This window comes from Perissodus microlepis, chromosome 4 (assembly GCF_051167445.1).
Source record: "Perissodus microlepis isolate ML-2025 ecotype Zambia chromosome 4, ASM5116744v1, whole genome shotgun sequence".
Classification (NCBI taxonomy): Eukaryota; Metazoa; Chordata; class Actinopteri; order Cichliformes; family Cichlidae; genus Perissodus; species Perissodus microlepis.
In genome coordinates this window covers 21,559,019-21,586,483 of record NC_140464.1, presented here as the reverse complement: position 1 = coordinate 21,586,483, position 27,465 = coordinate 21,559,019, and the positions used below count along the sequence as shown (strand labels likewise).

Genomic DNA, 27,465 nt, shown 5'->3' with positions numbered 1-27,465 from the left:
TGTGAGTCTGGTGGGGATGATTCTTGTGGGATGTGATGTGTGCGTGAATGATAAGTGAGTATTAATCTGTGTTGCAGTCTCCTTCCCTAAATAAAGAAATTACCTATTTTTGAAGTATCTTTATGACTTTGGGTGATTGTACTCATATTGTCATCAGTCCAGTTTTTTTGGTCACTTCAAGTAAGTTCATAGAAGTGTGAGGTTATTTTTCTTTTACAATTTCTGCTGCCCTCTTGGCTAGATCGATCTTGAAAATCACTTTTAAATGTTAATGATACTTTTTAACCAGATAAATAAAGGTTTTGTAAAAGTCACTTGTCATTTCTGGCTCTACATTACTTGATATTCTTCATGATATATGATATAGCTATTTTTTGACAGATTTGAGGTCAACAAGTCATTTATAACAGCTTAAATTTCTGCAGTAATTTTTTGGCAAATACTGGGAATCGCAGGTCGCACACTGGCACGGATAAGCAGCAGAGGTGCGTCTATTTGTTTTTATAGAAAATTTTTATTCAACATACATTTTCCAGCAAAAAGGCAATATACAGGAATAGTTGTCGTACACTGCTGCTACACTGAGGATTTTAAAGTGGAAAAGATCAAATTAAGGTGTGATTCTGCAGGTCATCTCTGTACTGCACTTCTTAAGAAGACAAACCAATGCAGTTAGTTTTTAAAAGAAAAACAATCCAAATGTAACAGAGGGGGGAAAAACCTGTCAATGGTACATCAGGAACGCAAAACAAACAAACAAAAAAAGAAACCTACACACAAGAAATATGAACACCTGGCTCCTTCTGTACCCAACAACAAAGGCGTGTGTTTCTCTTAAATTTTACACGTTCATATTTTTAAATATACAATTCTTAAATGTTGTCTGTACAGAGCCAGCTATGCGCTATTAGGGGTGCATTCCATCTGTGCTTTAAAAGAAAGAGAAGAAAACAAAACCTGAAATTAACAAAAGAAAAAAGAAATTCATAGGGCTTAAAGTGTTTCTTACAATGCTGGTTTTTTGTCTCCAAACAATCCTCAAACCAGTGGGGCTCTAAGTGTCTGCAGCTCCCTACCAAGCACAGCGCAGTTACTGCTCCCAACCACCAGGGGGCGACAGATTCAATCAAGAAAGAAGAGATTTGCAGCTTGTGTATGTGTGTGTGTTCTACAAGAGGAATGACTGAGAGGAGGGGGGACAAACCTTTAGCAACCCCCCAGAAAACTAAAAAGGAAGTCATCAGGGAGGTAACACATATCTGTGCGTGTCTGTGTGTGTGAATGTTACCTAACAACTCACAATCAGAAAAAAAAAAGTACTTTTGCCAGACCTGAGAAACTTCTAAGATTAATTTCCAACGTTCAAGAGGAAATACAGACAAATCGTATTTTTCCCCATTTATTTTAAACAGATTCTGTTTTGCAGGATTTTTTGTTTTTAATAATACAAGGTTTGCAGAAAGAGACAAAAAAAAATTAATTTTTTCCTCCAACCAAACTAAGTGGAAAAGAGAACTTGAGTGTAAACCTGGAAATACTGATTTTTGTTGCTCTATAGGGATGGGAGCAGAAAATATAAGGAAACCTCATCATAAGAGCAAACCAGAGAACTTCAGGGTGGACGCCAGCCCGCAGCTGCTTTTGCAAAAATTATTAATAATTTTAAAACGACTGCATGTCTCCATCATTTTCTGCGAGTCAGTCCTCAAAACACACTCATTGACCTCTGCGCACAGCAGTGTGACGCCCCTTTGAACAACTTTATTTAAAAACAACCCCCCAAAAATTGTGAAGGGAAAAAAAAAAAGCTGTAAATGAGGTGGAAGTGAAAACTAAGCCTAGAAGTTCATATTTATATATGAAAATATTTATATATAGCATACATATTATATATGCTATACTGTATCGTGATTCCTCTTAAATTTTTTTTTAAACCATAAAATCCAATTACACGTCTCCCATTTCTGAACAGGCAACAAAAAGCAGTCAACAGGCAGACAAGCCAGAAAAAATAACCGAACAGCCTCAAACGTGGAGGGAGACGATTTTTAAAAAAAGGGGGGGGGGGAAGGGAAAAGAAATAAAATGTACAACAAAATAAACAGTCAGTGGTTGGTGCGGTTTATTTTGTGGTTGAATAATCCATCAGCTGCAGCAAGATCCCAATCACTGAAGACATAGTGCCGGTGTAGAGCTGTAGAGGTGTCCAGGCGGGGTGAAGTGATGAACACACACACTCTCTCTCAGTCTTTCTCACGCACAATCACACACACACACGGTTGTTGGTTACAGTCTGTGGTTATGGTTTGTTAAAGTAGGTAGGGATGAAGGCGGAGCAGGAGAGGATGAGGAGGACCAGGGGAGAAGGTGGGGGTCGGGGCTGCTTTAGTTGTGGATCTTGATTGCTTTCTCCAGGTAGGTGTAGCGACCTCTCTTTGGAGCTTTGTTGAAATGATCCAACCCTAGCCAGGGGCGCGGGTGGGACATGTTACCTGCACAGGAAGACACATCAGAGAGGCCATTAGGAGAAGGGACAGCGCCACATGCAGTACAGAAATCACATGAACAGTAACAGGAGCAGTGGGAGTATTTCTGTAGCCCGCGTGACATTAATCTCAGGTGTCGCTGACACACCGGCCAATATTAGGAACGTGAAGAAAATAAAGTCCAGTTTTAATGATTCTGGTGACTGGGTTGGGCTACACACATCAAAACTATCGACTGCAGGGGAGATTTTGACCATTTTGATGCAGTTACATTACAAATAAGAACCAATCACTGCTGCAGTGAACAAAACACCAGTCTTCAAACTACAGGAACCCTCCAGAGGTGCCGTGTCACACTTGTAGAGGAATCACTGGAAAGGCAGTGTGGTAAATACTAGAAATACACTTGCCAGCCGCTTTGTTAGGTACACCTGTGCAACTGTTTGTTCACACACACACACAAACAGATCTAATCAGTCAATCACATGACAGCAACTCAGTGCATTTTGCCATGCAGACATGATGAAGGTGACCTTGGTTTCAGACTGAGTGCTTCAGAAACTGTTGATTTGGTGGGATTTTCCCACACAACCATCGCTGGGGTTTACAGAGGACAGTCCGAAAAAGAGAAAACATCCAGTAAACAGGGAAGCAGTTCTCTCTCAAATAAGCACTTGTTACATCCAAGGTTACAGAAGAGCATCTCTGACTGTCATAGAAACAGATCCTGTCACACTCCTGTCAGCTAAGAACAGGAAACTGAGACTACAATTTGTAAAGGCTTGCAATATTTGGACCACAAAAGATCAAACCGTCTTGTCTGAAGTTGATTTCTCCTGTGACATTCAGATGGTATAATGTGGCAAAAACAGAATGAAAGCATGGATCCATTCTGCCTTTTATCTACACTTCAGGCTGTTGGTGGGGGTTTAGTGGTGTGGGGGATATTAGTACCAAATTAGCATCATTTAAACACCACAGCCTCGCCAAGTATTGCTGCCGACCATGTTTATAACCATGTACTCGTCTTCTAATGGCTACTTCCAGCAGGACAGCAAATTATGTCACAAAATTCAAATCACCTCGAACTACTTTATTGAATGTGACGATGAGTTCACTTTACCCAAATAACTTCCACAGTCACCAGATCTCAGTCCAGTAGAGCACCTTTGGGATGTGGTGGAACGGGAGATTCACATCACGGATGTGCAGCCCACAAATCTGCAGCAGCTGTGTGAAGCTGTCATGTCAATGTATCTGAGGAATATCTCCAGCACCTTGTTGAATCTGTGCCATAAAGAATGACGGCAACTCTGATGGCAAAAGCAGATCCAACCCAGTACTAACACAAGGTGTACCTAACAAGGTGGCCAGTGAGTGTACATAAAAGGTCTTTAAAGTTCATTATTAGGTGGATAAACTTGTATAAATATGAGCAGCCGTGACATTGAAGTGGTGCATGACGAGGCACTGTCACAGTTTCATGCTTTTGTTTTATTTTGGTGTTTGGCTCTAGCCTGGTGTCGTTCAATCGGTGCAGTATCAGTAACAGCAGCAGTTACACTGGTATCGCTCCCAGTAGCACCGCAGGCAGTAAATACCTGGCTGTGGTTCAAAGTCCTTCAGGTTGACCTCGTACTCATCCTCATTGATGTACTGATGCCGACCCATCATCACAATTGCAAACTTGAACTGAAAACACACAGAGACAGACATCTGGTGGTTAACTACCCCCCTTGTTAACACTTTAATTATTTCAGCATCAGGAGAACGCTGTTTAAGAAGAAGCAAACCAACGACGACCTACCTTCTCAAACTCTTTCTCCTGTATGTCCAGCATGGTCTGGATCCTCCTCATCACCTCCCGAAACGACTCACCCTGCACAGAGGAGGATGGGATGGCAGTGAGTCAAGAGGAAATAAAATAAATAATAATCCCCACATTATGTGGTACAAGTAAACAAAAAACACACACCTGTCTGATCTTGAGCAAGAAGGGAATCCCAAAGGTGCCAAAGACCTCCTTATGGAAGTGAGCAACAGGGATTAGCATTTCAGTGTCCTTATCCAAGTCCACCTGGTCCAAAGGAATCTCCTGAAAAAGCCAAGCAGCACAAGAGAGATGAAGGAAGAAAATCAGCTCAGATCAAACCACTGACTATAAAATGTAAAAATAAACCAACTGTTTTTACCGACACCTGGTGGTCAAAGTTTTTATCATGCTGTAATGACGCAAGAGCTACAGAGAAAACCGAGCCAGAAGCTTGGTATTTAACCTTTAACAAGCATGAAGAAGTAATACTTCTACTGCTAACTGACTGGCTGTGAGGGCAAAAATACAGTGTCGGCCTGACGGCGTGTTAAGTGGAAGTTAAGCGGCTAACATAAAATAAACGACACGGTGAAACGCGCTGCACAGGCAACGCCTCGCATAAACACTCACCTCTATTCTGAAGGTGCGGCTGGCAGCAGGAGATAAACATTCTAGCAGCTCGTCCTCCTGGTGAACTCCGATGATTTTATAGCTTACTATCTCTAACAGCCTGCAGAGGGAGAACGAGGGAGGAGGCATTAACGCTCTGCAGGAGCTTCTCAAATGCAGCAAAATCTGATTCGGACATCACACCAGGGAAAACAAGAAATTCAACAAAACTAAAGGGAAAGGTGCCAGTGCAGTCACAGAGAGCAGGTTTACAGAATGAAATGGGGCTGTGCAGGCTGCGGTTGCTGTGAGGGTTGTAATCGTCAGACTATAATTTTGTGAAAAGTGTTTAAAAAAAAAAAGGAGAAGCAGCACACATTTCGCACGTGGTTAGGATTAGATTAAAAAAACAAATCAAAGGGGTTAAACAAAAGACAAAATGTTACCTGGATCAAGATGAGTGGAAAACTAAAGTGATAAACTTCACTACAGACAGTCTAGGCCACAACAACAAGCACTCAATCTCTAGTGATTTGCCCAGTGTCAAAGATAATGTTCGAAAAGCTAAAACGGACAATAGTGTGCTCGATTTTTTCATTTTAACTCAGTTTACCATCAGATGCAAACTCCCCGTACGGCAGAACAGCTGGAGCAGCGGTCAAAAAGTTCTGATTGCAACCACTGAGAGGAAGACAAGCAAGCCAAACACAGATGGATACCTGAGCTTCTCAGAGCCATTTTCAGACAGCTCCACAGCCTTTTTACATTCTTCCAAAAGGTCCCGCACACAGCCGTGCTTGTCAGGGTAAAGAGTAATCTCCTGCAACACAAGAAACAGTTTCATGTCTATGGTTGAATCACAGAAACATTTTTCCTTATGTAAAGGTTTTTGGGGTTTTTTTGAGTGTCGTACCTCCTCTCTGAACTGGCTGTTGAGCCATATGGATTTAAAACTCCTCCTGTTCTCAAAGTCTGTTATCTTCATCTTTAACTGGGAATACATAACGGAGAAAAAGAGAGAGATAAAAACAAAGTTATTCCTTTTGTGGACTCGTAGGATGTGGCCTTCGATTTTCTTCTGCTTATCTGGGGCCGGGTCACTGGGCCAGCAGCCTAAGCAGAGAAACCAAGACCTCCCTCTCCCCCAGCCACCTCCTCCAGCTCATCCAGGGGAACTCAAAAGCGTTCCCAGGCCAGTTGAGAAATGTGGTCTCCCCCGTGTGTCGTGGGTCTACCCTGGGGCCAGGGTAACATGAACACCTCAACCAGTAGACATCACAGTCAGATGCCCGAACCACCTCAACTAGCTCCTTTCAACATGGAGGAGCAGGGGCTCTATACCCGGTCCCTTTCAAATAGCTGAAGCCCTCACCCTTTCTCTCAGGGAGAAATTAGCCAACCTTCAGAGAAAGCAAATTCTGCCTTTTGTATCTATGATCTAATTCTTTTGGTCACTACCCAAAGCTCGTGACGTAGGTGAGAGTAGGGACGTAGATCAAGATACAAATCCCCGTCGCTCATGAACAAGACACTGAGATAAGTCATCCACCTGAGGATGTAACTCGTTCCTGGTTTGCAGGAAAGATTTGAAAGAAATAAAAAAAATTCTCACAACCGTTTGTGTGTTAAAAGTTCAGGTAGTCAGAAAACATTTTTACCCCAATGACTTTGTTTTCTGTCAGACAGCATTTTATATTTTATAACGGAGGAAAGACAAAAAGACATTTAAGATTACCAGAATTATTACCGGCACTATGAAACACTGAGCTCCTTTTCAGGGGAAACGCCAGTTATCTTACTCGAAAGAGAGAACAAAGACAAACTTGAAATCCTGACACAGAAAAAGTAGACAAACCAGTCCTACCTGCTGGTAGTAGAGTTTCTTGGGCTGCCGAGGCTTGAAGAATTGCAGCAGGTCCCGCAGCGTTCCCTCATAGTTGTGTCTGAGAGGATTCCCTGGACCGTCCCTGTACCTGGCCACCACACCACCAGGCAGGGGGGGAGGACAACAAAGGGGAGGGAAGAAGGGTGGAAGGAGAAGAGAAAGAAAAATGGGAGGAAAAGAAGCAAAGAAGCAGAGGTGGAGGTGAACAGCAGAGCAAGACGAAAAAAAAAGAAGCACAGAGGGAGAGGGAAGAGTAGGAGGAAAAACAACAGAAGACAGGTGGAGGGGGGACAGGTTATGCAACATTTCTACTGACAACTGCAAGTAATCAAATCAAAGGCAAACCTGACAAAAGCTACGAGTCACAACACTATTCAAACGCGGTCTACACGTTCCTTTCTACATGTCAAACAGAATGACAGGATTTTGAGTTATTTAGGAAAAAACAGCCTTGAAACAACACTGCATTATTCATTAAACTACAGGCTGTCTTTAGCAGATTTTCCTGGCTCCAAATGAGCCTTCTGGGAGATGGCTACGCACGTCGGCGAGATCGATCTACGTACAGTGAAGGTGATGAGTCAGTTATTTGGCCCAAATCCATGTGGTTTCCTATTCTTTCTGACCATCAGATTAAGAAGCAGCATAACACGCTTCAGTAAATAAAACACCAAAAATAACGAAACCGGTCAGAAACACTTTGTCACAGTCCCTCTATGCAGGAAAAGCCTTTGTTTAGTATAACCTTTTTTTTTGTCAAAACCACAAAAAAGGGATAATTATGCTACAGCAAAAGCATAATTACTCAGTTATGTGCAAAGCAAGAACTAAAGTTCTCTCCCTTGTAGTTGACTTCATGTTCAGTGTTGTTTCAAAGCCCTTAACTGCATTTTTCCTGACTATAAATGCCATATTTTGGCTTACAGTGAGAACAACGGCTTAAGAAGAAAAAAGAAAGAACGACAATCACTATTATGCACTGTTATTGTTACTACATTTACGAAGAATGCAGTGTGTGTGTGTGTGTGTGTGTGTGTGTGTGTGTGTGTGTGTGTGTGTGTGTGTGTGTGGATGAGACAAGCCTCCTACCCCTGTGACTTGAAGAACTGCAGTAGCATGGGATCTGTGTTCAACCTCTGCGCTACAGTCTTAGCCACCTGACAAACACAAAAACAGACAGTTCATGACGGGCCTGTCAGATTTCACCTGTCAATCAAATTTAATGCTAGCAGGTGGAGGGGGTGGGGGGCAGCAGAAATCCACTCCTGGATTAACAGTAGCAGCAAAAAAAAATAAATCAGTCTTCGTATAATGACTCGGCAGCTTCACATGAGTATTTTTAAAAAATGAAATAATAAGAGTAAATCAATATTCATCCAAAGAACCTCAACCGATCGTACCTGAAAATAGTTCATGCGGTTCGACAGTGTGACCACAAAGCCGGGGTCGTTGTGGATGGTCTTGTCGCAGAAAATGACGTCCACCCGGTGGTAGAGATCCCGGAAGTAGTCCTTGGCCGTAGGCAGCTCGCTGCTGTCGTTCTCTGGGTCGTCCCTGTGGTGTTGGAGAAAGGTTGGAAAGACAGTTTGAGGTACAGGTTGTGTTGTAATGACGGGAAAACAGAGATCAATGTGACAGAGGGAAGTGTGAGTGAAGTGAAGGTAGAGGTCAAGGTCAGAAAGAGCAGGTCAAGAAGTAAATGAGGGCACAGACATAACAAGTAAAGCTAACAAGTTCTACAACAATTTCTCAACCAGAGCGTCATCAAAGAGAGACATTTAAAATGAAGGCAACTTGAAGCGTGTCGACTTCGGGAAGTTCTTATAATCTGGCAAAGCTCCCAATGTGAAACGCACCAAGATATCAATTTGGCAGATTTCTCAAAGCACAAGTGCCAAAAACCCCCAAAACAACTTACTTCTGGAAGACAATGATGTCCCCGTCCATGAGCTCGTCCAGGGCCTTGTCCAGAGAGACATCATAGTCCTGTATCCGCTCTGTTAGATTGGGCTTTACTTCCTGTAACACACCAAGCATCGGGGGTTATGCAGTCAATTTATCTGCTAAGTGCAAGAGAGTATTTATTTTTGTGGCAGATGTATTAACACCAAGGCCTACATATGACAGTGTGCAAGTGTGCACATGAGAGCCTAACACAGCTTCTGTGCCAGATAGAGGAGCCTGAGAATGTGAGAGTGTGAGGGAGCAAGTGAGAAAAAGACAGGAGTGTGTCAGCGACTGGGCGTCACAGAAATAGATCACCTCATAGAGGATAAGGCTAGTTTCCTGCTGAAATCCTGCTCTCTCACACATGACTGGCAGCAGGTCTCCTGGTTAGAGGGAAAAAAGAGAAGCAGAGAAAAATCTCAAAATCTTTACGTTCACTGCAGACGAAGAATTCATACACTGCACCTTATGACAGGGTACTGAGGTTATAACAGAGTCACGCTTACTTATTTTGCAGGATATAGGTGTGTAGATATGTCCACAATAATTTAAGCTTCTGGTTTTGGGGTCATACATCTTCAAGAACAACATGACATCATCTAGAAGAGAAAAACAAAACAGGGCAAGGTGAAATCAGCAGCTATACAACACGCCTGCCAAAGAAGTGGTTGAGGAGCAGTATAGCTTCAATTTGCATAAATATTGTTCAACTGAAACACTAAACAAAGCACAAAACGCCACTTATGGTTCTGCATTTGTGTCTGTTGGTGCAGTTCTCCAGCTATGCAAAGGGAAAGATTGAGCGAACTGAGAAACAAAGAGACTATGAAAGTTGTTTTTTTTCACAGCAGGGCCAACTAAACTACATTTGCGTTTTCCCCGCATGTCTCTGACGTTGACCCCAAGTGGCAGCAGGCAGCTACAACATCGCACTACAAACAGTAGCATGCCAGAGCCTTTAATCAGCAGCTAAACACAGTGTTAATAATCATAAACACTCAGAACAAACCCATCAACATTCAAACCGATCAGTAACTATGTTACTGAGTAACTAGTACTCTATGTTTATGACTGTGACCTCTAAGGCATTGTGTCGATTATTCTTATCTACACGGTACCAACGCAGGCAGCTATTTAAGTGGAATCAGAGACTGACACCTGAAGAACATGTTTTCTACACAAATGATATTTTAAAAGTTTAGAGAAAAGAAAGTGCTAAGACTCAAAGTCTGATGATGAGCGCCGATGGATGGAGAACTTACGGTCTTTATCAAACTTGGGTAACGTGGCCCCACTGGCTGCCATCTCTGGATCTACAGTCTCCAAAAATATTGTCCAGGGGTTCTCATTGTCACTCAAGTCGATCATCTGAAACACAAAAATGTTCAAATCTTTAAAAAAAGTTTCTTATGTTACATTTAACTGAGTCATAAACTCAGGGGTGGTTCCAGGAATTAAAGTGACATAAAACTGTTGCATTATACGGAAAACTTGTAAAGAAAAAAAAGACTTGTAAACAAACAGGATTTTTTTATTTTATTTTATTTTTTTTAAAAGGGAGATTTGACAGGTGATTCTATACATGGAGTAGTTATCCAGGGATTCAAATTAAACTCAATTTAGATAATGATTCATAAAAAAAATAATTCAGGGAGTGATAGTTCCTTCTAGAAGGACCTCGTTTTCCCTGGCAGTTATGCAGTGCACCATTAAGGGATAAAAGCACACCCGTGCTCTAAATCCTGCATATTTTTGAACTGATCTTAGCACAGTTGTTCTGGTCCACTGGCAGCTTTCTTTCATTATTTTAATGCAAAAACTGGCTAAAGTATACAGGAATTTTTGAAGATGTGTGTCACAGGTGCAAACACCTACCGACTTGTTGCAATCGGCCTCGTAGTCGAGCATGGCAGGTCGCTTGGTTCCGTTGCTACGGGCTTGCATGGGCCAGAGCCTCATCTGGTCCTGTGGAAAACCCTGCGGCACATCAATACACAAGTTTCAATTTGCGTATAAGATGTGGGAAAAGCAGAAACGTGTTGAGAAAAAGACATCAAGACTAAAATTTCCAACTGGTATTTACTGATCAACCGCAGGGAGCCAGAATTTAAGCAAGTGTGTGTACATGTGTGCTCCGCACTGTTGACAAGCTAACAAGCCCTCTCTTTCAGCCTGGGGTCTGAGCGTGAACCTGAGACGCAGCATGTGCGTGAATGCGGTTTCTTTCACAAATATTAAACTTCCACCTAGCACAAGTTACTTTGATGAAAGATAAGTTTACTGACTAAACATTTCATGCATCTTGAAATCTACAAACTAAAACTCTTCACAGTTAATCTTAAATGGTTTATTTTATTCTTTAATTTTAAAAAAGTTAGAAATTTCATCCAAATATCCATCACCATCAAAGAGCATACAGTCCCACAGATGCCTCACCATGGTCTGGGAGAGGTTCTGGACAAACTCTTGCAGCGTGGAGCTCTTCAGGACCTTGAAGACCGTGTACTTCACTTTCTCCTCGTCATACATGTCGTTGCCCTGATGACCGCAAAACTGGTCCTCGGTCACCATCTGCCCAGAGAAGGAAGATGAACAGCATTAGTATAACTGGACCAAGAACCAAAGTGTGAAAAATAAGAGACTAAAGACTTCATGCAATGAAAACTCACTCCCCCACACTCAAGTTATCTCTAGATCTCGACAAAGCAAGAGCTTCATTCTTTGTATCCACACTGGTGGTGACATTTCACTGCAGCAGTCAGTAGCTAACAGCATCAAAAGTCTTTTAAGCTTTTGTCTAAGCAATCTGCTTGTCTCTCTCACACACACACACACACACACACAAAAGAAATCATAATTATGTAGAGCTTTCTGTTTAGAGGGGTGCTCCACTGCTAAGACTTTCAATGAGGTGTCAGTTCTGATGGCTTACAGGCAAAGTGCAAAGCAAAGTTTCACACAGCCTCATTACAGCATTTAAATGTTACGCTTATCACCTCTTCAGAGGAAAATAATGAGCGTAATTAGCCTTTGTGCTGCCTTAATACTCGAACAAGTAAGTAAGTCAGTGCTGAAAAGGGTAAACCTTTATCATTTAACAAGCCATTTCCTCATTATCACTGACTGCTCTTCTCCCCATCTCAACCACACAGAGACCGCCAAACCAGAGCGAGAACACCTGCAGTTGTGCGTGCCGCTTGTAGGTTACACCGAGTCCAACAAAACACTCGAACACTTTGCTTGACAGAAAGAAGAAGCTTCCGTTTTCTGGCCCGTCGTTAGTCCGACGATCTGATCCAACATAAATGTCTAAACGTCATCTACTCGTTTTCAAAAAGGCAAAACAGTTCATTCTTATCGCACTGAAATTCAGCATTCATCCACCTATGAAACATATCTGCCCCGTCTAAAGGTGCACGATGTTATACTTTGCATAGCTTCTCACGAACTAAGCTGTTTCTGTCAGGCCTCTTATGGAGGTCGACTTTATTGGGTTCAAGTTCGAGCTTCAACAGAACAAATACACTGATTAATATGAATAAATAATCCGAGAAGTACCGTACAAAGTTCTGCACCTTTACACACCTTAAGCAATAAACACCACACCATCCAGATTACAGTATGACGGCGTAAAACGGCACAAGCTGCTAGGTGTGGTGTTTCGAGACAAATGCGGCTCTACCTGAAATCCACAAACACAGCTTCAATTTTCTCCTGTACTTCCTACACTGTAGGTTTCTCATGTGCTGTATACTAAATTATTCAGCCACCCAAGTATTTTGATCGCAAAGTATCAAAGCACCACAGAGCGCTTAAATAACCTCCGATTCCCTACCTGGACCTGCATGTAAAGGTGAGCCTCTTGGCGTTCCTTCCTCTTCTGTGCCTCCACCCTCTTCTCCTCCTGCAGACGCTCCACCAGTTGCTGGGGGATGTCCACGTCGGTCATCGGCTGGAGCACCTCGCCTGAGTGTGGGTAAAACGGCAGAAGTGATAATTTAGTACAACAGTATTACTCAGTACAGTCACCTCCATGTGAAACAGGAATTTTATTTGCACTCATCAGCTCAGAGGAACCCTTCATGTGTTGCTGGGAAAGTTTCTCATACCGATGTTTTTTAAATGACGAGTGAAGAAGGACGGATGTTTACTTACTGAGCTTGGACTCACGGATGTAGACCAACATGTACGCGTTGGTGCAGTGGCGGACGGAGAGGTCATCGTCGTGTCCGCCGTAGTTGTGTTCTATGGCCTCCTCCTTGGTGCATCGTGACACTACGTCATCATCAAACTTGCACCACTGCAGAAAGAGACAGAATGATAGACAGAGACAGATGGTGATTGCAGGATGGGGTCCCAGCCAGAGATGAGGAAGCCAGAGGAGGATGAGGAGCAGAGGCGAGATAGGGGTGGGGCAACCACCAAGGATTGGAGTGGAGGGGAAAAAAGAGAAAAACCAGAGAGCACTTAAGACAATCATTGTCACACAAACCCAAATGCAGAATTAAAGTAACATCACACTGATGTGTGCATATGAGAGGGGTTTACTCGATGAGTATGAGATTAAGAGTCTGAGCTGAGAGCTCGTGTTTACATCCGACTCTTTACACCAACACATCTTTTCTGACAGCGTTTATTCCACTAAACATCTAAATTGTGAAACATCCCTTTTCTGACATTAAGTGATATCGTCTCACCTGTCAGGAAGCTTGTGTGTTCTGTCATTTTCAGTATAATAATCACTGCAGACCTGGGAGGCACTTATTCTGACTCTCAACCCTTGAATCTTAATGCATGCAGCTGTATGTAATTAATAAACACTTAAGGTCAAGAGCCAAGATAACATAGCTCTGAATTCCTCCATAACATAAACTCATTTTTGTTTTTTTGTAAATTTGAGCATTTTTGGTGAAAAGTGCAGAAAAAAAATTGTTCTCACTATTGGATCCTTGACACTCACTTTGCCGTCTCCTTTGGGGTTAAGATAGACGACGTAGTGACCGCCATGGTTGTCCCCGCTGTGGACTAGCACAGCGTGGAGGATGTAGTTGGCTGGGTCCTTTGAGTCTGGCTTCTGGAGGAACTCGTCCAGAGGTAACTGGTCTGGAAACTCAAATCTAATGAGCACAGAAAGATGGAGAGGCGTTAGAGACAAAGAAATTGAGAAGGAAAAAAAAGGATGAGGTAAGCAGCAGTATTTAAAAAAATGGAAAGGTAGAAATAAAAAACAAAAAATGTGAAAAAACAATGTGTAGATTAATACAAAAAGGGTCAAATATCAGCCAAAAAGTAGCATAAAAATGGAAGAAATCAAGAGTAAACTTGAGCATATTCAAAACTACTGTCATTCCACACCCACACCTGTGTCTCCATGTACGTATACAAAGCCCTCCGGATGCCAGTTGGCCGTAGCATCATCACAAGGATGAGTCAGAGCTCATCGAAATGGCACAGCAGAAAGTTAGCACTTCTAAATGGTAGCGTTTGCTACAAGTGTCACATTATTTCTGCTGGATTTTATTTTTAACACCATTAACTGTACACAGATTGATGGCACAGAAAACAATCTTGGTTCCTTTCTCACCGTCTGAATAAGCGAAGTCAGGGCAAGCTTTTCACGAGTGTAAAGCTCAAGTGACATTCCTCTTTTAACCTATGCTACAATGGAGCAGACCTTCTCTAAAAGTACATTCGAGCAGCACAGTTACTGTCTCATTGTGTGACGGGGAGTGATCTACTTTAAGCAGGGTGCGTTCTGCACAGTAATTCACAAGTAACCTTACTTCAAAAACTATTTTTAAAGCATCAGCTTGTTTTTTCCTTACCTGTCATTGATCTTGATGTTTTGGTCGGTCTGCGGGTCGTACATGAACCTCATCAGCTGCAGATGGAGGATCGGAGGGAAGGTGAGGAACTTCACTCCCTTTTCTGCTTCCTGCGACGCAAAACAAAAATGAGTCAGACATCTGGTGAGGACATCCCATTGACATTAATCCTGCCATTATAAACCCTTTCAGCTTTAGGCTGCTCATTTAAACCATATCAAAACAAGGCAGGTAAACAAGCTCCAGATCTTATTTTTAGAGCTACATATTTCTGTAGCTTGGCAAGAAAAACCGGAAACCTACTGATCCATTTGAACACGTCTAATTTTTGGAACACCAAATATTTTTTCACAATGACATATAAAAACTAAAATTTTAGTCCAATTTGCTTCAATACCAACAGCATGAAAGCAACAAGAGCCAACAAATTGCATAAATACTTCACCTGCAGCCCGTGTTCTCCTGCGTCATATTTGTTGTCTCCATCTAACTGCTCGGTTGCCACATAATCTTTGAATGACTCAAAGACTGGAAAGAAGCAAAGATTATATTTAGAAAATCGCCGCTTTGATATGTTTGTGAAAATCATGATCATGCAGGACAAATGTGCCACTGATCAATAAAACACCACATTTATGCTACTCACTGTTCTTCTTTCCTTTTATGCTAAGCTGGATGTCATAGTAGTCCTCTATCCGCTCGGACCTGTAGTCCACATGCTTACACTGGATATATGACTGCAGAGTGACACACACACACGCAGAGTCAGACTATATGATATGAGAGGCGAGTCAGAAACATTATTTCTCATCGGGTCACGTCTTGATTTACCCTCAGTCTATTCTTAAACTGGCCTTGTTCCAGGCTACATCCTGTGCTGTGTTAGCCTACATCATGTTGCTGTGTTTACAGAATCTACTGTGCGAGACGTGCTGCAGAGACATTACTGAGCAAAATAAACACTATAAATTTCCCCTCATAAGAACAATATTGTACAAAAGATATGCAAAATATGACCATAACTAAAAGGGCGAGTCAGCTAAGAGGAGGAAGAGACGGAGAAAGAGAGATGACATACCACCATCTTTCCTCTGAAGAGCTTTGGGATTGTTCCCTCAACACAAGTGCCTTTCATTTTGTTCTCTACGTTGTCCAGGAGCTGCAGTGCACGCGCGCACACACACACAGAAAAAGTAAATACTGTCAGCTGTTGTTCACCGTGCATACAGGACCTTTTTAAACGTGTATAGGAAACTCACCACTCTGCACAGCTCCTGCACATCATGTTGCATGAAGCTATCTAGTGTTTCCCACCTGCACGTAAAAACACAAACACCAAGTAAGAGAATATGACCAACCGTCACAACACTTATTGTGAAATTCTGATGGTTGACCCACATGTCAAGCATGCAAGGATCTAATAGTTTTGCCTACAACACATATAATATTCTAAGCAAGTCCTAACTTACCCAAAGGACTTCGTGAGCTTCTTGGTGCCAACCGGTTTGTCGCTGTGTTGCAGCTCGTAGAAAACCCTCTGCAGTGCCAGGGGGACGCTCTTAGAGGAGTCATCTCCTTCTGTGGGCATCATGTAGACCGCCTGGGAAGGATAAGGATGCTCCAGGATTACAACTTTTATAAAAAACTAATCATCTTAGGCTGACTGGACTATTTTTGTAAAAACATTTACTATATTTAAACTCCAGATATGCTACTGGAAAATTTCAAGAACAGCACTTTGATCATAGAATTAAAGGGCCAACATGGGAGCAATGAAACAAAAGCAGCAACTATAGTAGAACGTTACAAATAAATAAATATGCATGTCATAAAAATATATATATTTTTCAATATGTAGACGATGATATTTGAAACTGTTTCAATGCTCATTTCCTCCAGTTTTAATACTGATTACATTGACGCCTTCTAACCCTCCGACTGTTGACACACTGCGGTGCCCACATAGCCTGGCCTATTCTCGCTCACAGCGTCGTCTTCTTCCCTTTACTTATCTCATTCGTCCTAGGTCAGTAGCATTTTCTTGGCAGTAGGAAGTTGGCAAGTGCAGAGCTTAACAACTGAGCTTGTTGGCTAAAGAAAACAGCAGGCATGTCTATTGGAAATATTTCGCATTTGGGGGAAATAAACACAAGAAAGCCGATATACAAGATCCACTCATTTAACCAAGCACCTGAAAGGTGGAACTACTATATCAAGAATTAAGAGCTTTGTGTGCCTCATGTCACATTACAACCTGGTTATTCTTACTTGGATGAAAAATTAAAAGCTTTATGACCTTACTGAAAGTGGTGCTGAGAATCAGGGGGTTTAAAGGTATTTTAAAAAATCAAATCTATTATGTTAAGAACCCTATAACAGATAAGAAAAACAGCCACAGCCGCACACAGTCATTAGAAGCCACAAAACAAAACCTTACCCGTCGTAGCTGGTTGGTGAAGAAGAGTGTCTGTAGCAGGCTGTTCATGTAGCAGGTCGCTCCTTGGTTCTTAAGTCCAACATAGCCTGTGTGTTTCTTTGAATCCCAGCTGGTTACAGAGACGAAAAACTTCAGTTAGTTATAAATCATAAACCCTAAACAGAACAGAGAAAATGCACATGGGAAATAGTTTATAAAGACAAAAATAAACAGCTCAAATAGAACACAACATACGCCACTCCGTGTGGGGCATCCGCCTGGACGTAGACTTCAAATGTAACTTTGTCGTCGTCGATGAAGCCCCTCTCTGGATCGGTCACATCCTGAAATGCATCATTGCAAAACAGTTAATCTTTTTAAGAATAGCAATTTGTAGTAATGAAAGAATACAACCAGGCCCAAACAAAAGGTTAACAAAGTGGTAACTGCTGAGCGAGAAGAAAAAAGAACCCCACCAACACTCACAGCAAAAATATTCCACTGTTTCTTTGACAAAAGTAACAATACATTAATTTCTGACAGGTTTGTGTACTTACACTCCAGGACATAAAGTTGGAGAAACCCCAATCGTTCTCTTTGTGGAAGAACAGGTGACTGATCCTGCGGCTGAATGACTTCTCGTCGTCTTTGTGGTTAATGATCTTTAGCATGGCCTGTGCGTGGCAAGACCATGACCTGAAACACCAAAGACACGACACCTGAATACTAAAGAACTGTTTAAAAGTTGTATTATTTCCTCAGGAACATTTTGGCGGCACTGAAATCGGCACATTTAGAAGACTGCGTAGGCTACGACGTTAAACATAGGAGAGCAGGACCAGCAACCTGTGCAAACTTATGAGCCAAGTAAGCCATCCAACACTGTTCCACTTCAGCTACTGAAAAACATAAAACAGTGTTGTGCACGGTAACAGGATAAAGCATCAGATGCTAATTTTACATCCTTCCACACCATTAACCAAGATATACCCAAATCACCAACAGCATCTATGCATCTCTCAGAGTGGCGTTACAAACTGAATCAATGTATAAGCCTCACATTTACATCTGTGCCCTCCCACAGCCTTCAGTTTATACACCAAAGATATATAATGAAGAGAAAATATAAACCCAAACACACAAGTGTATTTAAAAACAACAACCCCCACCAGGGAAATAGGGCTGACAACACATTTTCTAAATGAAGTTATGCAGCTGAGTTGCACAAAAAAAAAAAAAAGGGCAAAAAGAGTGACATTCGATTGTGAAAAATGATATTTCATTGTGGGAACTGGCAGCTGTTTGTCTCAAGAGCGGCACAGAAAACAAAAGCTGGGTTGCCACCAGAGCAGTGGTTAAAACCACCAGCTGTGACCCCGTTAATGCAGCAATACCCAACCGCAACACAGGACGGCTGGGCTGTAATGTCGGAGCACGAAAGCTGTGCAGGTTTCAACTCCTGCTACTTCACACAGGGAGTGACGGGAAAGTGGTGAAGGCTTTAGCCTGCCACGATCAGCGAATATGAATCGTCTCGACGACTCAATAACAATAATTCAACAACCACTGTGTGGCAATGATGAAAGAAGGTTCCCAATCCAACTCTGCTCCAGTAATCAAAGCAAGCCCCTCTTTACATGAATGCACCTACAAGAGCAGTTATGATTGCGTCATGTTGTTTGGATTTTTGCAGCTATAACACAGACAGTGAAATGGAGCAAAACCTGCGTCTTTTTCTTGAGGAATAATTTGCTCTGATGTTTTAAAGTATTTTGACAACACCAGTAAAAAAACAAAGATGTCATAGGTGTAAACCTTCAAACAGCGGGCTGCCTGCTGCTCTGGCAGGTATCCTTCTGTATAGGACACGAGTGAAGAAACAGAGCAGAGTATTTAAAAGTGGTCTAATTGTGTAGTTAAGTTAACATTAAATACCAGAGCTAGTCCCAGCTATTAAGCAGACTGGGAAAGAGGAAGATGCTGCTGAAAAACTAGACATATGGAAGAAGCTTTGACTGTCTAATAGGAAGTCGAAAAGCACAGAAACGATGCAGCAGGATTGCCTCTTTACCTTTCACTAAATTAAAAACATAAATCCAGTTCTAATCTAATTTCACCGGCTCCAAACTTGACTGTGTGCAGTCTTAACACAAATATGTTTTCCCATTAGCAGCTGCATTTTACAAAACAGCAATAAAAAGCATTTCCACTGCAGTCTCACAGTATGGGATAACTGCGCCGAGCTGCTGTGGTCCTGCCAGGTACCAGAGACGACCACAACCACGGTGCGTCAGGCCTCCTGGCTACACACTAAAACCTCACTTTCACTTCATTCACTCAGAACATCATATATCACATGAGATACTTGAGAGTTTTTACTGCAGCTTTGGCACATCTCAATTCGGGGCTCTAGGTAAACTACATCCCTCGAAGCAGTGTAGTGGATAAAACATCTGCTGGAAGTTCTTCACAGCACCACTGATCCCAACTTACAGTAGAAAAACCTACTGCAACTTTCAAAGCAGCAGAATTTCCAAGAGAGCATAAAGTGAGTTGATAATCACAGCTTATATCAAAAGTCCCACATCCCAAATCCCTCTTACGTACGTGGAATCTGACTCTGCATTACACTGCAGGAAGAAGCCCACGCTCTTCTGGTGTGGTCGGTCAGGATAGAAGCGCGGCATCACCATTATCTTCCAGGGAAGGTTCCGGACAAAGCAGGACGGGCTGAGCACTGACTCGCTCAGGCGGCTGAAGCGCTCCACCACGAACCGGAAGGTCGCCTCCGACCGCCAGCTAGTGTCTGTGAGAAGACGGGAGGGTGACGCGTTAAGAGGGGGATGAGAAGATTTGGTGTGTAACAGATTCCCTCTGATTCACTGAGCACTTTTAATTCGATACAGCACTTCTGCTTTATTTGCCCAGTGATCCAAATAATTGGGGTCAGAACTGTCATTATTCCTGGACACCTGCAATCCGACAACAGAAATTCGAGACAGAGTTCCACCCCACATGTTTTGGCAGTAGACGGTTGCTGCAGTCGAGCAGGGGTTAGCCTAAACTGCCCACTATGATGCAACAGTGGTGCAGCACAGTGCTGCGGCACCATTTGATTTTTATTAACCTCATAAGTTATGTTTAACTCACGCTAAAGAATGTAAAAGACATAATTACAAGTTACTTCAAACAACTTCTGAAAACTGGCAGAAGTAAGAGAGCTTACAATTACATTAAGTTAGAGAAAATACCGTTTAAATTTAATTCATACACTGCCAATAAATAACATGGACAAGAGTCTTTATGTTTTCCCACTGACAAGCTGTCAGCATTTGAGTTACTACATATAAAGACATTAACTTCAGGTGTAATTTCAACCAGACGACCTACAGTTTCTTCTACTCGAAAAGCTTCAAAGAAACTAAAGCGTTTGCAGAGGTGCACATAATCCTCACCATCCTCCATGTCCTCCTCTGTATTGTTGTGTCCGTCTGCCATGGCCACGTTACCATTGATCACTGGGTTGGCGGGGATTCTTGGAGGATCATCTGTATCCCCAGCTACACAGGGAGAGATAAACAACATAATAAGACTGCATGGATATGGCGTTCCTGGATAGATTAACATGTTAGAGACCCTTTTTTCTTTTTCTTTACTTGGGGTAAATGTGGCTGAAAACTCTGCATTCCCAACTCGCAGGTGTCAAAAGGTCAGGAACGTGCGATCGAAAATCCCTCTAGGATTAATAAAGCGTGGCAAGTACTTTTATATGTTCATTTTGTAATTTTAAACCAAAATAACAAATCTGTTCAATGTGAGTAGACAGAGAAGTACAACTTAAGCGTCCTCTTATTCTCCCATTAATGCCATTTTTAGTTTCAGGTTTGGGTCACACAACTGATATAAAAAATATATATATATTTATTTTGTGGGGGATCCTTCTTTTACCTTTTTCTTCACTTTAATGGGAAAACCCTGCTGACACGGGATAGTAAACCTCCTTTCTCAGTCTGTGTATGACAGAGTGAGAGCAACAGAAAGCGAATGTGTGAGTGTGTATGTGTGTGTGTGAGCATAACAAAGGCCCAGCGACACCAACAGTAGGCTGGGTAATTACGGATACAATGCAGGATTAAGCAGCAAGTCATCATTCAGACAAAACACACGCGTGCAGGGGACAATAATTATCCCAGCTCGGCAGCTCGACGCACAGTCTAATTTACCAAAACACGCCGATGAGGGAATCAGATGCACGCTGAATCGACTTCAAGGAGTGAGTGAAATCTGCCCGGATCCTGTGATGTCCCAAAATGGGTTGCTTTGTCACCTCGTCTCTCGTGCAAAGTTTTGCGTGTGGCACTCCTCTGTGTCGGTCTATAGGTAACGCTGCTGACCGAATCCTCCAGGAGACTGACCTCATTTACCCAAGCAGATTACACCATGCTATTGGGCTCCGTCAATCAGCTCCATGACAACCTTTTGTCCCACCCACTGTGTCAACCTATGCTGAAATGTATTTATTAACGGATCTGTCACCAAAAACTGCAACAGTAAGAGCTGGGTGTTTTACTTATGGGACAAAAATCCACAAAGAGCAAGACTGCAGAGCTTACCCCGACTGGCTTAAACTATAAAGAGAATAAAAATGAACCCCTGTGATTTAGCTGAAGTCTCACTATAGCTGCAGTAACCCTCAAGTGAAAAGTTTTTAGAGAAAAAAAATATGCTAATCTTTTCTAATCTTATGAAGCTGAAATCCTTTGGACTAAAAGTAGCAAATGAAAGTTTGTCAATAATCACACTCAATCTTCTCCTCTAAAATACAAACTTTATGCTGAGCAAACGGAAAAAACACTCCAGATGTGTGGTTAACCCACACCAAAAAGGTTATAACTGCATGGTTGATCTTGTTACAGTGACTTGGCACTAGGAGGCTACAATGCAGTTTGCTGCATCAGGCCACACTAAGCTGTGTTCCTGTGCTTTGAGCAAACTGGCCCTAAATGCCCATAAACAATATTAAGTCCTCACCAAGGTGCCAATTGTACCCCTTAGTCTTGTATTACTGAGAACCTTTTGAATATAAAGGCATCAAGATTGTTCAATATTAATTTTTAGAGGGACCCATATAAAAGCTTGGCCAGCCATGTGACAGCAACAGCCCTGCTTTTAAATTAGAGTGCGGAGACACAAAAACAAAACAAAAACTCAAAAAAAGGCAAAATGATTTAGCTATGCCAAATGAGTGATGGTGGGGCTGCAACTGCATGGCGCCTCATACCATAACGGAAATGGAGTGTGGGAGTGTGTGTATGTGTGTGGTGCTTCTGAGAGAAGTCAGAAGCACCAGAAAAAGTGAGCAGTTTGTTATGTCAACTTGTCTTCACTGTCCTTGTAAGGCTTCAGTGCACCTAAGGATAAGGTATGATAGGTGAACTACCAAATAAAGGAGAGGGGGTGGGGAAGTCCGCTAAATGCACCTGCTACTAGTGATTAGTGTTACAATGAATCATCAAACAATGCAAATGTTATGCCTGGTCATTTCTTTATTTACATGTTTGTAACTGCTTAAGGTCATTTGTATAATACGTGCTCCCAAATAACAAGCAAAAGCAAAACATAGTAAAACTAAAAGGTCTGAATGACGCAGTGAAAGTGCCCACTGGTCCATATTCAGCCCCAAGTTGACATCAGTGTAAACTTAATAAAAATGCTGGTAGTGCTGGTGTTGTGTGTGCAGACTGCTTAAATGACCGCCTCGGACTCCAAACTGAACCCCAAAAACGAAAAAAAAAGAACAAGAAAAAAAACCCCAGATCATTAAAAATGGCGAGCTCCATGCCTTTTGGTCTTCCATACAATGAAGCAGCAAATCCCCGCGCTGCCTCTGTGCGGGCCTGGTTACCGCAGCGGCGACTACCGTTACTTGCCAGCGTTGCTCCACGTTTCACGTAACGACACTAAATACCAGGATATAAATTAACATAAAACGGGATAATGTACGCTTGGTGTTCCACATTGTTATTATTTCAGCAGGGATAGCTAAAAATGTAGTGTGTTAGCTAACACAGGATTGACGCATCTGCGTTCCCGTTAGCCACCTTAGCAAACACTAGCCACAGATTCACCTCAAGGCCTTTATTACCAACATTAGCTGGAGTCAAGAAGTACCAGCTATTGATGTAGATTTACTGTTAGAGGAATCATTTTACCCTCAGCTGCTAAATTATAACCGTGAGATAAAATTTAGACACAAGCTAAAAGCTCGGAGAAAAAAAATTCAAGGCCCGGCTCTCGGGCAAAAGGCAAAATCTTAACGATGCAAAATACAAGCCACCATTTTGGAACGCCACACACCCCCTCCGTGCACTAGTTGGCTAGCTAGCTAGCATGCTAGCTAGAGAAAGAACGTAACGAGGTGCGCCTTGGAGCTAATTGACTAGCTCAATATTAGCAGCCGCGCTAGCACCGTTCTTTGCGTTTTACAAGGCGTAACGCGCAAAGTGGATGTTAGTGAAGCAGATACTCTGTTACAATATGGTAACATGTCAAACTTTGGAGACACACCTAACAGATTTTTATCCAAATGGTCAACCGATCTCTTTAGCCATTTAGAAACCAGCATTTAATGTACGAGCAATCACACGATGCTAACGCACACGCTCTCTCTTTTAGAGGCTGAACCAACGTCACTTGTCGAACAACAACTAACAGACTAAAGTTTAACGTTATCAGTAAAAAATAAAAACATATATATCACTACTTTATTCGCGGGAGAAGTGATGAATGCAGCTAGCTATAGCTGTCAAAATCACCCCAAAAGCCCACACAGCCAAGTCAGAGCAGAGAGATTAATTTACCTTAGCGTTGGATCCGTGTTAATTGCAACACTAAGCAGACTGTTTACAAACACTTGGGCCACCAACAAGCATCGGGCCCGAAATTCTGTGAGTGCAAGCGGATTCTAGACGGCGGTGATTTGGCAATCTCGAAGCAACAAGCCGATGAACTGTTTATTTGGAGATACGGTTGCCGATCAGAATGAATGATTTATGCGGCTAATCTGCGACAATGTGCGGGGAAAATGCCACAGGTTCTGGATAAACCTGCAAACAGCTGAATATCGCAAGCAAACGAAGATCGTTAAGGACTCGGTTTGCTTGTAACGCAAAATGAGGTCAGCTGAATACAAGTATGCTGCATCGGACGCACAATCAGCAAAAAAACCCAACCGGCTATCTCTGCTAGCTGCAGGCCTCCGTGTTTACCGAGATGTTGGGCTCAGTTAATGCGGATAAAATTTCGTGCATTTCTCGTGCAAATGTTAACTTATGGCACAAACCTGGTAAAAAAAAAAGTAATAAAAAGTCCGTTCACTTTACTCGGGGCCATTACTTACCTTCCATCTCCATGTCCTCCGGTTCACTGAGCTGCTGCTCGCCGGCTTTCTGTTGCTGCTGCTGCTGCGTGTGGTGATGGTGGTTCATGTTGGCAGGTGGCGGTGTTGTTGTTGTAGGTGTGATGCGGTGTTCCCTGTTTTCTCTGTTGCCCTCGACCTTGTCCAGGGTCGACTCGGTGGGGAACCGGGTTCTGGACTGCTGGTGAGGTGTAGTGGGATGCGGAGGTGGGGACAGGTCGAGCCTTGGCGGCCGGGCCTGCTCTGTTGCGAACTCGGCCTTGTCCGCTGTCAGCGCCGGGGAGTGAGGAGGGGAGGTCGGCGGGGGAGCGGGTAGAGAAACGCGGACGTATTTGCTCGCTATTCGCCCAATCTCGGCGCCTTTGGTGGGTGCGAGTCGCTGGTTGACGGCAGGGGTTGCGATGGATGTAATTAGGGGAGGGCGGGGGGACTCCGAAATCGGAGGCCCGCTGAAATTAGCTAAATCAATCCGGGTCTACCCCGGGAAATGTGGGGCAATAAGAGAACTCTGAGCACGACCTGCACCGTCAGGTACAAATACCCTGTTTCAAGCTAGCGCTAAGCTACCTGACACTAGGCAGCCAAATGGTATTAAAGGTACGACAATGAAAACAAAGGCTCATTTGCTATACACACACATTCAACAACTTTGCCTGCGATATCCCCAGTCTGTGTGCTCCTCCGATTGTCCCTCGTCTGGGGGAGAGCGGAGGAAAAAGCTATCCATTCAAACCAGCTTCCCAATACGGAATAGCACTGACGTTAACGTTAATTTAGAAGTTCACGGAGACGAGAGTTTGCGCGGCCCGACATAAACCAAAATCCTCCAAACCGCCCTAACACGACAGACGACGAAACGCTGCAGCACTTCGTTGCATTTCTAGCTATTCCCCTCGCTTCTCGTGAAGAATGTGCCCGGTCATACAACGCTAACCTGAGCTGTGCGGCTCCCTCAACCCGCTCCTCCCGTTTGGTTTGTGATGTCTGAGGTAAATCTCAAAATGGCGGTCGCGCTTTTCTCTGAAATGTCACATCCGCATGGAGATCCAAACACGGGCCCATCCCCGAGCCAGCTTCTCCATCCACGCGAAATCACACAGGCCGGGTCGTGTGTGTATTAAAGGGAGAGGAAATATAAGAGCTAACGACAATTATTACACGAGTGGGATTGGTTTAATGGCTGTACGTGGCGTGACATTGATTTGAATGGGAGAAATCGCTGAGCTGTGGGGCTAAACTGTGTAAATACGTGGTAATAGCGTGTGTGTGACGTTTTACCCAGCAAGGTGACAAAACCAAAAGTTTTCATTGAGCAATTCTGAACAGATTTACTTTAAAAAATAATAATAATTAAATCCGTGCTTTCAGAAACATTGTATGGACACACAACATGATTCAGCCAATAAAACTGTAAAACCACGTGGTTTCCACTGGCCTTAAAGACGGGAACCCATTTACACAAGCGGGACTTTTATTTTATAGTGAACACGAATATTTATTTTCCAACTATTGTGCCTGCACAGCTGTGTTAAATTAACTTTTAATATCACACCATGGACAGCTTGAGTCATTACCAGTTATTTTATTTATTCAATTTTGTATTTTAATTTGTGTTTACCTGGTTATCAGTTTCATTCAACATGTGTGTTAACTTTATGGACTTGGGTTTTCAAGAACTTGCGTGCACTTTCATGCTTGGATGCACTATATTACTCGAGATTTAACTAAAACAGGACAATTAAAAAAACTGAAATGGAAAAACAACAACAACTGCGCAATGTATTTAGAATATAATATCATATCCACCAAATAAAATCTACTGCCTTCTAAGGTTATTATAATAAGAAGTCCAAAGTAAACTCGATTCCAGTGAAACATTTTAGTTAACTAAAAGTATAAAATAAACTTTTGAAGAAAAGTAACTAAAATCAAATTTAAAAAACTGAGGAAATATCCTTAGCTTTAATAGTTTGATTATAACAACAACAACAACAACAATACTACTACTAATAATAATAATAATAAAGACTCTTTGTTTATTCAGACTCTTGATGCCTGCAAGAGTGGGTCAAATGAGTCAGATTCTCCTAGGTTGTGCCTGGCAGTTGCCCTTCATGCAATAGTAGGATTAATAGGATTAATTTCCAGATTTTACTATTAACAAGTATCTTTTTCTTCTTCTTCTTTTGGCTGCTTGCTTTAGGGGGCTCCATCTCACCTGTAACCCCCATCATTCTCCTCCACCCATCTTCCTTTGTGACAGATATGATATGCACCAACCTTCTGCATATCATCCTTCACAACATCCACAAATCTTCTCTGAGGTTTTTCTCTTTTCCTCCAACATCTTCTATCCAAGGCATCCCAAACCCCCTCAGCCTTGGCTCTTTAACTTTGTCTTCTGTGCTCAACCTAACATGTCCTCCTGATATACTCAACCAACCTATATTACAAACTATTACATTCTTTCAACAAATGAAAGAACATTGTCAAAAAGCAACAATACTTTTAATGCACATATAACTGTGTGGGACAATAGGGGTTCCACTAATCATACATTCTTTTTTTTTCTTGTAGCTGATTCTTCTCAGAGCAGCAGGTCTGAAGAAGAGTTTCATGAAATGGCGCCATCTAGTGGACATATGTCAGTCCCTTGAACGGGTTTAAAAAAGTCTATTTTTTGTTGTTGACGTATATATTTTTAATATACTTACAATGCAACAGTTCATATATTATAAGTCTGTAACTTATGCCTAGATTAATAGGTGATAATTCGCTATATCTAAGGCTATAGAAATGATCAACTATAATATAATATAATATAATATAATATAATATAATATAATATAATATAATATAATATAATATAATATAACGTGTTTGCTCTCTGAGCTCCGTGTCTCTTGCTAGCTTAATAAATTTGCCAGCGAGCACTTAAAGTAAGTGAATTTTCACTGAGCTTCTTTTGTGTCAGCGGTGTGAGGGACGTGTCTGAAAGCCAATTAAACTGCGTGCACAGACCCAGAGCCCACCCTGCAGCGTTCATGTGGCCATTTGTCGCTGACAT

The 27,465-nt window shown here is 42.3% G+C and overlaps 1 protein-coding gene across 4 annotated transcripts; it reads right to left on the bottom strand.

Annotated features, from left to right (window-relative positions):
• Positions 1–494: 494 nt before the first annotated feature.
• On the bottom strand, positions 495–24,872 carry usp7 (ubiquitin specific peptidase 7 (herpes virus-associated)). Of its 4 annotated transcripts, none has more exons than XM_084926453.1 (31): positions 24,381–24,872; positions 20,437–20,541; positions 19,589–19,787; positions 17,539–17,677; positions 17,237–17,325; positions 17,003–17,111; positions 16,035–16,165; positions 15,825–15,879; positions 15,644–15,724; positions 15,212–15,302; positions 15,011–15,093; positions 14,566–14,675; positions 13,680–13,857; positions 12,896–13,040; positions 12,576–12,706; positions 11,177–11,311; positions 10,616–10,717; positions 10,003–10,108; positions 9,247–9,339; positions 9,056–9,123; positions 8,712–8,812; positions 8,194–8,347; positions 7,883–7,950; positions 6,773–6,881; positions 5,822–5,899; positions 5,628–5,728; positions 4,930–5,029; positions 4,462–4,581; positions 4,294–4,365; positions 4,088–4,178; positions 495–2,492 (listed from the first exon to the last, which is right to left on the bottom strand). In XM_084926453.1, the coding sequence occupies exons 1-31, from the start codon at positions 24,466–24,468 to the stop codon at positions 2,386–2,388; spliced, it is 3,339 nt and encodes a 1,112-aa protein (XP_084782579.1). In that variant the 5' UTR covers positions 24,469–24,872; the 3' UTR covers positions 495–2,385. The 4 variants fall into 4 exon arrangements, with proteins under 4 accessions (XP_084782579.1, XP_084782576.1, XP_084782577.1 ...); XM_084926450.1 differs by having other exon boundaries at positions 6,773–6,875; positions 24,381–24,591; XM_084926451.1 differs by having other exon boundaries at positions 13,701–13,857; positions 24,381–24,591.
• Positions 24,873–27,465: the final 2,593 nt, after the last annotated feature.